Below are 13965 nucleotides of genomic sequence, written 5' to 3'. Positions count from 1 at the left end.
ATGCAAAAAACTTACACCAGGATGCATTTTCTTTATTGCCCTTTGGGTCACCCGTAATTTTGATTCTTTTGAGATTGTGGTTCATAGTGACGACCATGATTCATAGCTATATAGACTCACTGGGAAAAATGGCGGTCTTAAAATACTGGGCTTTTGTAGGAGAGTACAGCTTGAAGCTGACGGAATCACCCTGCATTCCTATGGCTGTGGTGACGTGTGAAAAATTGCACTCTAGAATGTAAAGAATTGGAAACGTTAAATTGACCCATGAAGTCTTGAGAGACTTTTCAAACTTTAAAGTGCCGCAACAAATGTCAGTTAGTATTACCCGCCTCACGGGATTGTGGTGAGGATCAAATGAGATAATGTTTGTAAAGTGTTTCCAAGGCTACTCCTGCATTTGTAATACCTAGACTGAAAGGTGACTTGTCCACCATCACGTAGAATCAGAATTCAAACCCAAGTCCTCTTAACTCCAATTCCAATGCTCTTTCCCGTCCAGAGGTAGCTAGGCAGAGTGGGTGGAGTTCTGACTCTTGGGTCAGGAAGACCTAAATTCAAATCTGGCCTGAGACATTTGCTGTGTGACCTTGGGCAAGTTACTTAGCCACTGTTTGCCTCACTTTCCTCACCTATAAAATGGAGATAATGACACTTCACAAGACTGTTGTGAGGACAACATAAAATAAATATAAAGTGTTTAGCACATAGTAGGCACTATATAAAAGCTTGTTAAATATAAATCTAAATCTGTATGCCATCCCCAGTGAATCATAGGAGTAATTAAACTATTATAAAAATAATAATGATCTTCATCCTGTGGGCTAGATGGAAATGCAATATTTTATGTAGCCTTGGATCTTTGATAATTCTCTGTAGATATTCCTCATTGAATTGGTAGATTTTTTTTTTCAAATACAGTTTTGGATCTCCATGGTCATTGTGATAGCTGCTTAGGAATAGGAGATCAAAGTATACAAGCTTTGTTATGGTTCAATACAGATTCACAAATAGCTTTTGAAAATCACTAGGTCCTTGGACCTGGAGAAAAGTTTTAAAAAGCACACCTCCCTCCCTTATTTTGCAAAGAAAAGCTAAGGATGTGCAGCCAAGGATGTAGGATATTGCACATATACTTGAATAACAATATGCTGTTGACTGGTTTTGCTGAATTGTCTTTTTTTAGTTTTAATTTTTTTGTTGTTGTTATACAGGATAATTCAATGGGTAGGGAAGGGACACATTCAGGAATGAATGTGATTTAAAAACGAAAGATTTCAATACACAGCTTCTAGGAGAAAATCATGCCCATACAAATTCTCTTTGAGTATTAAAAATTGCATCAGCCCTCAGTTTTCACTCAGTTTTACTTTGACCCGTATCTTTTGATCCCAGCTCTCCCCCTTTCATCATTCGACTAAGAAAAAAGCTTCTTTCTATGATGAGACCCTGAATTTCCTCATAGAGCAGGTGATCGTGAAAAGAAAAGCAAATTATCTTAAATTTCTTCAATGCTTCATATTTTGTTCATGGGATTTTGACATTTCTTTTTTCATTCTCCAACTTGCTTTCTTTTCCTTCCAATCAATTAATAAATGGATTTTTTTTCCTTGTGGAATAAAAGCACTACCTCAAATTTACAGATAATACAAAACTATTTACCCTTCACCGTCAACAACTTGCAGTTTAGAAGTTGATAAGTAGACAGTTGGAAGGAAAGTGGGGAGAGCTGCAGGTTTGGGGGAAAAGCCTCAGGTTTCATCAGAGGAAAGAGGATGCTGAAGAAGGCAACTGTAGGAAGCTAGAGGGGAAAATGCTTCTTTCTTTACCATTGTTTTTGCTGACTGCACGGTGACTCATGCACATAGCTATTAACTATTATTCAGTACACCTTTATGTAGCACCTACTGTGTGTCAGGTACTGGGGAACAGACGCCAGAAGATAAAACCTTCTCTACTCTCAGGTTGGTACCAGGGGCCATGGAGAATCAAATTTCTCTTCTAAATTCTCCCACTTCAACAAGGGTATTTATAGAGCATCGCTGAAGATCAAAGGCTTTCTGGAACACTGCCTTTGTGGACAATGTCTATTTTCACAATGACGTATAAACCTGGAAGAGTGGCCTACCTGCTGACGATGAGTTATTCTTGTTATTATAGGCAGTTCTGTCCTGTGATTCATGGGGGATGTTAAAAAGGGAATGGCATAGCAAAAAGAACTTGGGGTTAAAAGTGAAGAAGACCTAGGTGTGAATCCTGACTATATGCTTCAGTTTCCTCATCTATATTACAAATGGTTCTTTCCAACTCTAGATCCCAGCCTCCTAAAATAACAATAACAACGTCAGCAGTTGCATCCATAGAGTTTAAGGCTTGCAAAGTGTTTGAATAATCACTTACGTAGCACTTACTATGTTTCAAGCACCGAGCTTAGCACTTGACAATTATTATCTCATTTGAGTCTCTTAACAACCCAGGGAGGTAGGTGACAGTTAGTAATCCTATTTTACAGTTCAGGAAACTGAGGCAGACAGGGTAAGTGAATTGCCCAGGATCTAGTAAGTAACTGCAGTCAGATTTGAATTCAAGTCTTCTTGGGTCTAGGTCCATCACTCTATCCACTGACCACCTAGCTGACAGTCAGAGAGACAATTTATGTCCTTTTTATCGCCATAGATAACTTAAGTAGAACCCACATTGCAATGGGATGGGAGATATATTTACTTTAAAATTGACCATTTGAGTTTATAGATTCAAAGGCACAAATTATCTAGCAAGGCCCCATGGAGAAGATTTGGGCTTCAAATGATAGAACTTGGCAAAGTAGAGTAGAAAGGGAGAAATAGGCCAACTGGAATGTTATTGCTAGATATGCATACTCCCATAAAATATGTATGTCATTAGCATTTTGGAGCCAAAGTATATTTCACAGAAGTTAGCCCCTTTTCCCATCATTCCCACATTTTATGATTGGCAATCATGATTCAGGTCCTCCTAATGCATTTTCATTTGCTGGTGCTCAATATCCTTCCTGGAGTCCTGTAAATATCATAAATCAACTATGTTCCTCATTACAGAGTCTGTAATTCCGAGCAGTGGAACATTTCATGTGAAGCTGCCCAAGAAGCACAGTGTGGAGCTTGGAATCACCATAAGTTGTAAGTAAACCCAGTTCTTTGAACTTGTTTGATCAGAGCCAGAAAAAAGGAATCACCTCATTTTCCAAGGGCTTTACAGGTGTTGCAAGTCGTACATATTGGAAGATCACCAACAGTTTTCTGTATTGGTAGGCAGTAGATATATGCAAGGTTTGTTACTGTTTAATAGAGCTATATAAATGTTTTTTTGGAAATCACCAGGCCAACAGAAATTCTGGTTAAGTAGCAAAAATTGCATTGGCCCCACATTTATTTGCTTCTGTCTTTCCAACCTAGGTATCCTACTTGCCATGCCCCTCACAGAGAAAGCATCTCTTTGTGACAAATGGACCCTGAATTCCTTCACAACATAAATGATCATGAAAATCCAACAGATATGAGGAACAAAGCACTTTAAATTCCTGTAATGTCCCCATTTCCTTTAGACTCTGAACACATAGCTCTCTTACTAAAACACTTTTGAGAATTCTGTATCTCAGTAGAGTTATAGAGATTGAGCATCTGATCCTCTGGGCTTTGAATGCCAATAAACAGAGTTAACCAAAGAGGACAGTAGGAAATTCAGTCATGGAAAGCAGATGAGGAAAATGCTCTGGCCATTGTTAGGCAATGCCTCTGCTTAAAAAGTAATCCTATCTAGACTACATAAAAGTGTAAGCTGGAGCATGGTGAGAAGAAATAATTAAAAATTCTCCATTATGGAAAATAAACCAAGGCTGAATAGACAATTCGACCTTGAGAAAATAACAATGTTAACTAAGGTTGGAGACAAAGTGGTGAAATGGAAACTCTACACATATGAGTTTAAAAAAAAATAATTCAGCATTGGAAAAGAATGATTGATTCTACAGTTCTATAAAGAACTCCAGAAAGTTAATTCAAAAAGAATTTATTATGTACTAGAGATACAAAATAAGGGGAAAAGACAGTCTCCACCCTCTAGGAGCTCATGGTCTAATGGAGGAACTCAAAGTCTAGTCAAGTCAATAAGCATTTATTAAGTACCTACTATATGCTAGTCATTGTGCTAAATACTAGAAATACAAATAAAGACAAAAACAGTGCCCCCTCAAAGAACTTAAAGTCTAATAGAAACAGCTCAAAGCGCAGTCTAATGCAAAGGATCATGTGCAAACTAGATATACATACAGGCTGAATTGGAAATAATCTCAGAGGAAAGGCATTAATTAGCATTAAAGAGAACCAGGAAAGGCTTCATGCAGAAGTTGAGATTTTAGTTGAAACTTGAAAGAAACACAGGAAACCAGGAGGTAGAGAGGAGGGAGATAATTTTTTTGGAGGCAATCGGAGTTAAGTGACTTGTCCAGAGTCACTCAATTAGTAGGTGTCAAGTGATTGATTTAAACTCAAGTCCTCCTTATTCCAGGGCCAGTGCTCTATCCATTTCACCATCTAGCTGCCTGAGGGAGATCGTTTTAAACATGGGGAACAACCAGTAAAAATGCTCATTTGGGAGATAGGAGCATCTTGTGCAAGAATTACAGTTTCATGAAATCTTAGAATATATGGAGAAAGCTGTGGAAGGAAAGAGACCCCAAAGGGTTTTATTAAGGTTTTATTGAAAAAATGTTATTGTATAATTAAAAAAAATATGTAATATAATAGGATTATCAAGGCTTCCATCTGGTCTCACCTCTTCCTGCTGGTTTTAGTTTAGTTCAAAAATTTGACAATTCACTTGGTCCCTTCATCCTTTCACTATGAAACATTAATTACCCTTATAAACATTAGCTTACCTACCTATGAGACTGACTGTAGAGAATATAGAGAAGCCATCTAGTACAACCCCCTTATTTTACATAGGAGGAGACTGAGGCCGAAGGAGATTAAGTGACTTTCAGAAGGTTACACATGGGTGGCAGGATTTGAACCTAGGTCCTCCAGTTCAGAAGCACTGTCCTTTCTACCAAACCATACTGCCACCCTTGGTCAATTTGTCGAAGAGAGATTGCTCACCACTTTAGAAGATTTTGTTTTGTTTGTGTTTTTCAGTAGATAATGGTTATTGAGTGGAGGAACTTCATGATTCTTATATCAAACATTAGCTCCCAGGCTATTTACCCTAATATAATATAAATCAAATTCCTGTTAGGATATAGGACATGAGATCTTCTCCTTTGTTCCTAAATAACAAGTGTTTTAACTGTTGAATTGGCTTGAAGGATTCAATTCAGCTAACATTTTAAAGCATCAAACCTTGATACACTACATAAATCTATGATGATCTTGAAGATGATGATGATGATGATTCCCACTCTTTACTGTGGAAATTTAGTGGATATGCAGGTTTCATATGTCAGAGTTCAGTTACTGAGAGATAGGAAACAGGCTTTAGTATTTACTCTCAAAAACCCCAAAAGACTTATGTACTTGGATATACTTTTAGTTAGAGCTAGTAAGATCTGTCCTTCGGTTAGATGGATCTACTTTTAGTTTGAACGGGTTGGTTTGTTTGTTTGTTTTTTCAGTTGATGTCAGGACAAACTTCCTGACTGTTAGGTTTGGCCCCAAATGGAATGGGTTGACTTGAAAGTACTGGGTTTCCCCTCATTGTTAGTTTTAAGCAAGAGTAGGCCTTGCTAGTATGTTGTAATAGAGATTTTTTTTTCCAGTCATGGGTTAAACTATATGGCTGCCAAAGGTCCTTCTAGCTTTGAAAAATCTGAGAGTCTCAAAGATGTGTGCAGGATGGCTAGCCACACTTGCTCTTGGGTTCTAATAATGTAGGTTTGGGGTTGTTGTTGTTCGTAATTCCCTTTCTGTTCCCATGTCTGCCTTAATATTTACTGAATGACCTAGATTCCCTCTCTCTTCTCCTTGAGAGAGGTGACCATAGCCTTACTGCAAAAGGCTGTTAATCATTTTTGCCTTATGAATCCCTTTGTCAATCCAATGAAGCTTTGGGTCCCTTCTCAGAATGTCTGTTGCTTACATTCATAATTGAAGGAAGTGCTCAATTTCTTAGTGAAAATAAAGATGTCATTTTTTTCCATCCAAGTTTATGGATCTCTTGAATCTATCCATAGACCCCAGGTTCATTAAGACCCTCCCCCCACCACCACCTCAGTGGAGGCTTTAGGTACCTCTTGGGTATGCCTAGATAGTTCTTTCTTGGGAAAAAACTCTGATGGCCTAGTGGGGTGAGATGGCCTCAGCCATAGGAACCCAAATACTCCTTGGCTACCACCATGTGCAACTCCCCTAGATCCACTGTCTTGGGTAACTTTATGTACTTGATGCTAGGGGAATCGTTATGTCTTGGGGTCCCAAACATACACTTAAGGAAGAATAAGGTGGAATTTTAGAGCTGTCATTATATCAGAAATTTAACCAGGGTGATCTCTGAATGTGTCTTATCATTTCAAACTCACCCGGAGCAGAGACTGATTCCTTGAAAAAGTGGGAAATATAGCCACAGGAAGTGAGATTCCAGGGAAGACAGAAATATAACATGCTTCTCTTCCATCTGTCTCACTGTGGATGGGCAGGCAGAGAGTTCACAGACATACAGTCATCAGCTGAACTTCCCATGAAGGAAGGAAGGAAAGCTAGCTAGATATATTAGAAGATTAATAGATAGCTGTGTGTGTGCATGTGCATGAGAGAGAGAGAGATTAGATAAAATAGCTTAGATGGAGATTAGATAAATAAATAGGATAGATTAAATAGTGATTAGGTAAATAGGATGATAGAATAGATTACATAGATTAGATTAGATAGATGGAATAGATTAGAATAATTTGAATAGAGATTAGATAAATAAGATAGATTGAATATTGACTATATAGGATAATAGATGGAATGATTAGATAGATAAAATCAGATTAGATAGATGGAATAGATTAGAATAGCTTGGATAGAAATTAGATAAATAAGACAGATTGAATATTGATTAGATAGGATAATAGATGGAACAAATTAGATAAGATTAGATTAGAAAAATGGAATAGATCAGGATAGCTTGGATAGAAATTAGATTAATACATGAGCTAGATTGAATATTGATTAGATCATAGGATAATAGCTGGAATAGATTAGATATATGAAATTAGATTAGATACATGGAATAGATTAGAATAGCTTGGATAGAAATTAGATAAATAAAATAGATTGAATATCATTAGATAGGATAATAGATGGAATTAATTAGATAAGATTAGATTAGATAAATATAATAGCTAATAAATAATAGCTAAAATCAGATAGATAGGATAGTTTAGAGATTAAATAGATAGGATAGATAAAATAGAGATTAGATAGATTAGATAGAATAGATTAAATGGAGATTAGATAGGATAGATTAGATAGAAATTAGATTAGATAGAATAAATCAGATAAAGATTAGATATGATAGGTTAGATAGATAGACCATATTAGTTATAGAATAGATTAGATGGAAGAAAAGAGAGATTAAATAGCTGGGATAGATTAGTTAGATTTACAGATTAGATAAAATAGAAAAGCATTTATTACCATGTGCCAGGCACAGTGATAAGCACTGGGGATATAGATACAAGGAAGTACAACAATTCCTGTCCTCAGGCACCTTATATTCTAGTGGGAAAAGATAGTATGTAGAAGAAATCTGGGAAGGAGTTGAAAGTGGGGTGGGAGTCCTGTGTGGGGGTAGAGTGAGGAGTGGCTGAGAAGTGGCCTGGAGCCACGGGTCTCACCAAGACAAAGCAAGAGCTCAGTGCTCCCCTAACCAGGGGACAGAGGGCTGGAGTTCAAGATTTTGGTGGGAAGAAGTTGAAGATGGTGGCTGAAGAGCATGGTGAGGAGACCACTGGGAAGTGGTGTGAAGGCCTTGGCCTCAGCAAGATAAGGTTAAATATCACCTGGGACCAGGCAGCCTAGCCCTTCCTCAGCCTTAGAAAATTTACTGGCTCTGACCCTCACCCTACAAACAGCCAAACCTGCCTGAAAGCACCAAGGTTTCCATCTGCTAATGATCCACTAATCAACAATTAGCGCTCTTTTCTGTAGCTGTCATGCTATCCTCTAGATCAAAGGTGGGGCCCTCTAGGTCCTCAAGTGCAGCCCTCTGACTGAATCCAAACTTCACAGAACAAATCTTCTTAATAAAAGGATTCGTTCTGCAAAATTTGGACTCAAAAGACCAAACCCAAGGACCTAGAAGGCCCCATGTGGCCTCGAAGCCACGGGTTCCCCACTCCTACCCAAGGCCAATATTGATATACACAATGCAATGCCTCTGGTTCCAGCTCCACTGTTTCCTCCAGCCATTACTCTAACAGGCAGGATTTCAATAGGCAGATATGGGGAGAAGGACATCACAGAGGAAGCCAAGCATTGGGACTAAAAGAATGAGTCATATTCAGACAATGAAGGCTGGCCCCAGTTTAGCTGGAGTGGGGGGGGTGCCAAGGGAAGTAGTGAGAGATTAGCCAGGTTGGACTATTATTCATGATGGTGTTAGTCATGATATTGATAATAAACCAAGGAGCGTAAGCATGGCATTATGAACAGTGTCTCAGGGACAGCTCATTTGAGTGCTGTTTCCAAGCCAGCAGTTATTGGGGTCATTGAGTAGAGCAATAAACACAACTTTCCACTGGGTGTTTGCAGAGGTTGGAGAAGTTAATGAGGACTTGCTTACTGGTGAATGGACTTTGAACGAAATCCCTATGGTCCAGTGACCCTGGCCCTTGCTGTTCCATGCAGGAACCATTCCATCTTCTGACTCCATGTGTTTTCTCTGGCGTCCCCCATACCTGGAATTCTCTCTCTCCTCATTTCTGTCTCCTGGGTCTCTGGCTTGCTTCAGATCCCTGATAAAATCCCACCTTTTTTCAAAAAGCCTTTCCCAGGCTCCTTTAATGCTAATGTCTTCTCTTCAGTTTTCTCCAGTTTATCCTGTGTATGTCATGTTTATATGTAGCTATTTAAATGTCGTCCGCTCTTTGAAAAGTAAAAATAAATAAATTAATGAATCTTAAAAAAAAAAAGAATGGCAGCAAAGGAGGGGAGGGACATGGTGTGAAAACTAGGATAGAGTCATCAAGAGAAGCTGTTTTTTCTTAGAACTTAATAAACAAGAATATTTCATCTGGTTGAAATTGAAAAAAAAATGTCCTCTGCTCTGTCAGACTGAGCTTCTTGAGGACAGAGACTGCTTTTTGTCTCTCTTTTCATTCCTATGCTTATTGGCACAGTGCCTGACATGTAGAAAGTACTTATTTAATAAACGTTTCTTGATTTGACTGACTCAGTAGAAACATGTAACTGTCAAAAATGACTTCTACAAATTGAGACTGTAAGTTCTTAATTATAACTCTAAAGATACACATATAAACATTCAAATTAATTTAAATTGGGTTTATTAAAAATCAGTACTTTTTTAATAATCTAAGTTAGGGGATATTTTGGCTTATTTCACATGGAGTCACATGGCCTACTAGCTCTAAATCTCAGATGCAAGAATGAAAAGAAAATGAAAGTGAAAAGAAAAAAAATCTGTATCTTTTTATAGCTATCTAAATCTATGTGTGCATATATGTTTATACATATGTGTATATCCTCTAGGTCCTCAAGTGCAGACCTTTGAGTGAATCTAAACTTCAGAGAACAAATCCCCTTAATAAAAGGATTTGTTCTGTAAAACTTGGACTCGGTCAAAAGGCCACACCTGAGGACCTAGAAGGCCACATTCAGCCTTGAGGCCGCAGATTCCCCACCCCTGGTGTATACGTATGTGTATACACATACATACACGTGTGTACACATATATATACATATGCACATGTGTTTATTTGTGTGTATGCATGTATGTGTGCACATGTGTATATACATGTTTGTGTATGCGCACATACACTGACAGAGAGCCAGGGAGAGAAGGAGGGAGGCAGGCATGCCCTGTTCCACCAATGTCCTGGCAGAGACACCAAAAACTATCATATGGGGGGAGGGAGGAGTGTTAGCCCAACAGGAAACCATAGCAAAAGGGATGGAACTGCATCAAGAAACTTCTCAGCCCACCAGGAAGGAAGGAGTTCAGAGGAAGCAGAGGGATATTTCCAGGCTCGAAGGAGAAAGTAAGAGAAAGAACAGAAGTCCTCTGTGTGTTTTCCCTATGACCTTTCTACAATTTCTGGTCAGCTCATATATATAATTAGATTCCTTTCTCTGTAACCTGTCCTGTGTATTGGAGACAAAATGGTGCCTTCTGAACTTTAAACTTTAAGCCATATTCAGTGATCATTGGGGGTGATATCCCTTCTAACAAACAGGTCAATTTTGAAGTAAGAAGTCGCCATTGTATTAATAATCCTCTCGACCACCACCTTAACCTTGTCATACGTTTCCTGGATACCTTCTTTTCTGAGACCAGTTTGTTTTACTGGGTTGAGGGGGAGAGGAGAGTTTAGTAGTATATCCCTATTTCCAAATAGCTAGAATGAGGTATGGATGAAAAATAAATTAGCACTCTTAGGAGCCTCTTAATATGCACTTTTATTTTAACCAACAGTAAGATAATTCTCTCTCTATTAAATGCTTCATTATGATGTTGGAAAAGAACCTGGGTCCTGTCAGTGGAGCACAATGTCTGGTAGGGCCTCCCAGGACGGAAACATTTCAGGTATGGGCCCAGTGATAGGCAGTTTGTTGTCCAAGGACAAGCTTAGCTAATTGTGCAGAGTCTTATCTCCAGAAGGTTGGTTACCTGCCAGGTGATGACTGGGGGTGGGCACAGGGAAAAGAAGAAAAGGAGCAGCAGCTATTCTTGAAGTATCTTTTATTAAGGCATGGAAAAGATGATTTTTCTCTCTGTCCAAGGAACATTACATACTGATAAAATCCCAAATCTTTTCTAGTGCTGAATTAGAATGGACGCTGGGCATAGTGCTAAAGTATATCATACCATAGCAGGATAAATAGCAGCGATCATAGGTTTATTTGCTAAATGAGTGGCTCTTTGGCAGTTTTCACATTTTGGCTCCACTTCGATTAATTATTGTCACTATAAATTTATATTTTCTCTTGAGTAGCATTCATATTTTGGCAGTGAAGAATCAGAATTTGATCTTGAACTTGATAAGAGTTCATTTTCATGCTTTACCCAAAGCATGTTTCCGCATGCAATGCTCTCCAAGTATTGAATACTAGAGTTTACCATCTAACAGAGACTACAGTAACACAGACAGATATTGAACAGACATCAACCAATGCATACATAATGAGTGCGCAGAATATCTGTCCCATATATGAGCCTTTATTTGATGTTAGCCTGGAGATAACATTATAAATCTTTAAACTCTACAGGGAAAGGCCAACTGCATTCGTGCTGTTTGATTTTCTTGTTATTCAGTAAAATTTCTATTTCCTAATCAATTAGGTTTTGTGAATTTGACACAGGAGGAGAAGAAAAGAAACTTCTGGATCATGTTTCTATTGGAAATGGGGCCACAGAAAAGTAGAACAAACACTCCTATTGAGTTTTCATATCCTCCGAATACACAGTCGTGGTTATTTAACTCTTTCCCCTTACCAAAACTTTTTCTGTATTTCAGAAGGGAAGCTCTTGTCTCTGAGAAACACCTCATTAAAGCATTTCACACTTGGTTTACTGCTCACTCTGCCATACCTAATTAACTCGGAAATGAGTCACTGTGATTTTGAATGTGGTGAGCAGTTTTAGGTTAATTTTCTTAAGTTCCAGATGAGGCGTTTATAGCACATTAGCATCAGACATTCCTTTTTATTGATGTTACTGCTATAATACGAAGTGATTTATTATAGCGTTATAGGTTTGGGTTTGTTTTTTTTTTTAGGAAAGTGAAATGGCCTACCAGGACAAAGACAGTATGCCAGGTAGATGTTGAGAGAGCACATTCTGGTTTGACTAATGCTTTCTCCAGTCAGATACCAATTTCACTTCTTCTTCCACATGTCCTTTTGAATTCACTCAGATCTCCGTGTGCCTCTGACCTGTACTAGATGGTTAGAGAAATTGAATATAGATTCTCTCTTTCCAGTGACAAGCTAAAAGCTGCATCAAACCATCTAACAATATTTTTTTTCCTGAGAACTTCCTGCATCCTGTGACTTTTATGAGCATATCTCTCTGAGAGTTTAGCTCTACATAAAGAGGAATGAACCATCTCCCCAGATGCTGAATAAATAAGATAAAGATGCAGTGTTTTCTGTTTTAACAAGTTTATAGATGTGGCTTTTACTTTGGGGGCTTATTTGTAGAATTAACTGAACTGTTTTGTGATATAGTCATAAAACTGTTTTGCTGATAAGGACTAAACAAATCTATAATTCTTTCCCCACCCCCTTATATTTTAAGAGAAGGAAAATTGTTGCCATTTTTGCTAACTTTATAGCAAAACCTATGCCCATAACTCCATCTGAAGGCAATTAAATTCACTTGTCATCTATGAGAGAGGGAAAAGAACAAGGAAGAGGAGGGAGAGAAATGTATGTATGTGTGAGTGTGTGTATATGTGTTTGTGTGTGTGTGTATATATATATATATATACATGTGTGTGTACATACATACATATATACACACACCACACACACACACATATGTATGTGATTATAATCCAATCAAAGCTAAATGGCTAAATGATCTATATAACTTAGATAATTTCTTCCAACTCCTTGAACCATATACCTTGGAAAACAGAAACTTCATTATGTATTATATGAATTTCATAGGTTCAGGAAAACCTTACTGATTTAGGAGAAAGGGCTTGGGATTTTCAATCAGAGGCCCTAGGTTTGAATCCTGACTTTACCATTCCTGTATAACCCTAGTCAAGACACATCACATCACATCCTTTCTCTAGATTTTAGTTTTATCATCTGCAAAATGAAGGGTTTGGATTCCACGTCCTCTAAGATCCCTTCCAGCTCAAAATCTATAATTTTTTTATATCATATGCTGATTTTTTTTCTGAAAAACCTAGTATTTCTATATTTAATATGAAGATGTTGCTCCTTTCATTCTATAGGAGGGAGTAGGGAAGGGAGAGAGAAAGAGAAGAAGGGAACAGAGAGTGAGAGAATTTGTGAATGATGCAAGATGCCTTAAGCACAAAGAGTAATCTTTGGAGGCCAGGAGAGGAATGGTCTTTCTCATCCAAAGAGCCAGAGACCAAGGACAGGGCTCCTGTATATCCATGGTAAAAAAGTCTAGGGTTCTTTAGCTTTTTTGAGTCATGGACCTCTTTGGCTGTCTCAGAATAATGTTTTTAAATGCAAAAAAATAAAATTCTTAGGATTGGAAACCAATTACATTATAATGCAGGTTTCAAAATATTTTTGAAAAACAGAACAAGTTTCCATTAATTTGTGAGTTCCTGGAGGGCAGTTACTATCTTTGTTTTTGTTTGTATCCCCCAGGCTTAGCACACAGTAGGTGAGGACTAACTAGAACCTCTGGTGTGAAGGTTTGCTGAGACCTTTTCAGGGTTGCTTTTCTACCTTTGGTGTCTACCTTTCATCCAACTCTCTGTGGCTCCAAGAAGCTGTAGTATGCACAGGAGACACATTCCAGTAAAACTGTCTTAACAGATGGGCTAAACCAGGTTGTAAACACACAGACCTCAAACTTGCCTTTGAGCTAAAGGGATGTCTACCCCCAAGCGTGTGAAGACTTCCCCTGGTGGAATTGTCGGATGAGAACCATTTGTTCCAATGAAGGTTCAAGCAGACACTGAGGAGCTCTTAGAGCTTGGTCAGACATTGAAGATTCCAAGGTCATCCACTGCGTCCTAGCCCAGTCCTCTTGACTTGTCTTGCCACTGGACTTTGA

At 38.2% G+C, this 13965-nt stretch overlaps 1 protein-coding gene across 1 annotated transcript in view; it reads left to right on the top strand.

Moving 5' to 3' along the window:
- Window positions 1-13965, top strand: part of GRIP1 (glutamate receptor interacting protein 1) — a 230696-nt gene that overhangs the window by 128447 nt on the left and 88284 nt on the right. Inside the window, exon 12 of the mRNA XM_078146166.1 lies at window positions 3078-3158. Within this exon, the coding sequence (XP_078002292.1) occupies window positions 3078-3158 (81 nt within the window). The remainder of the gene's footprint in view (window positions 1-3077; window positions 3159-13965) is intronic.

The sequence above is a fragment of the Phascolarctos cinereus genome, unplaced genomic scaffold (assembly GCF_003287225.1).
Source record: "Phascolarctos cinereus isolate Bilbo 61053 unplaced genomic scaffold, phaCin_HiC Scaffold_1;HRSCAF=81, whole genome shotgun sequence".
Taxonomy (NCBI): Eukaryota; Metazoa; Chordata; class Mammalia; order Diprotodontia; family Phascolarctidae; genus Phascolarctos; species Phascolarctos cinereus.
This window is presented reverse-complemented; position numbering and strand designations above follow the sequence as displayed.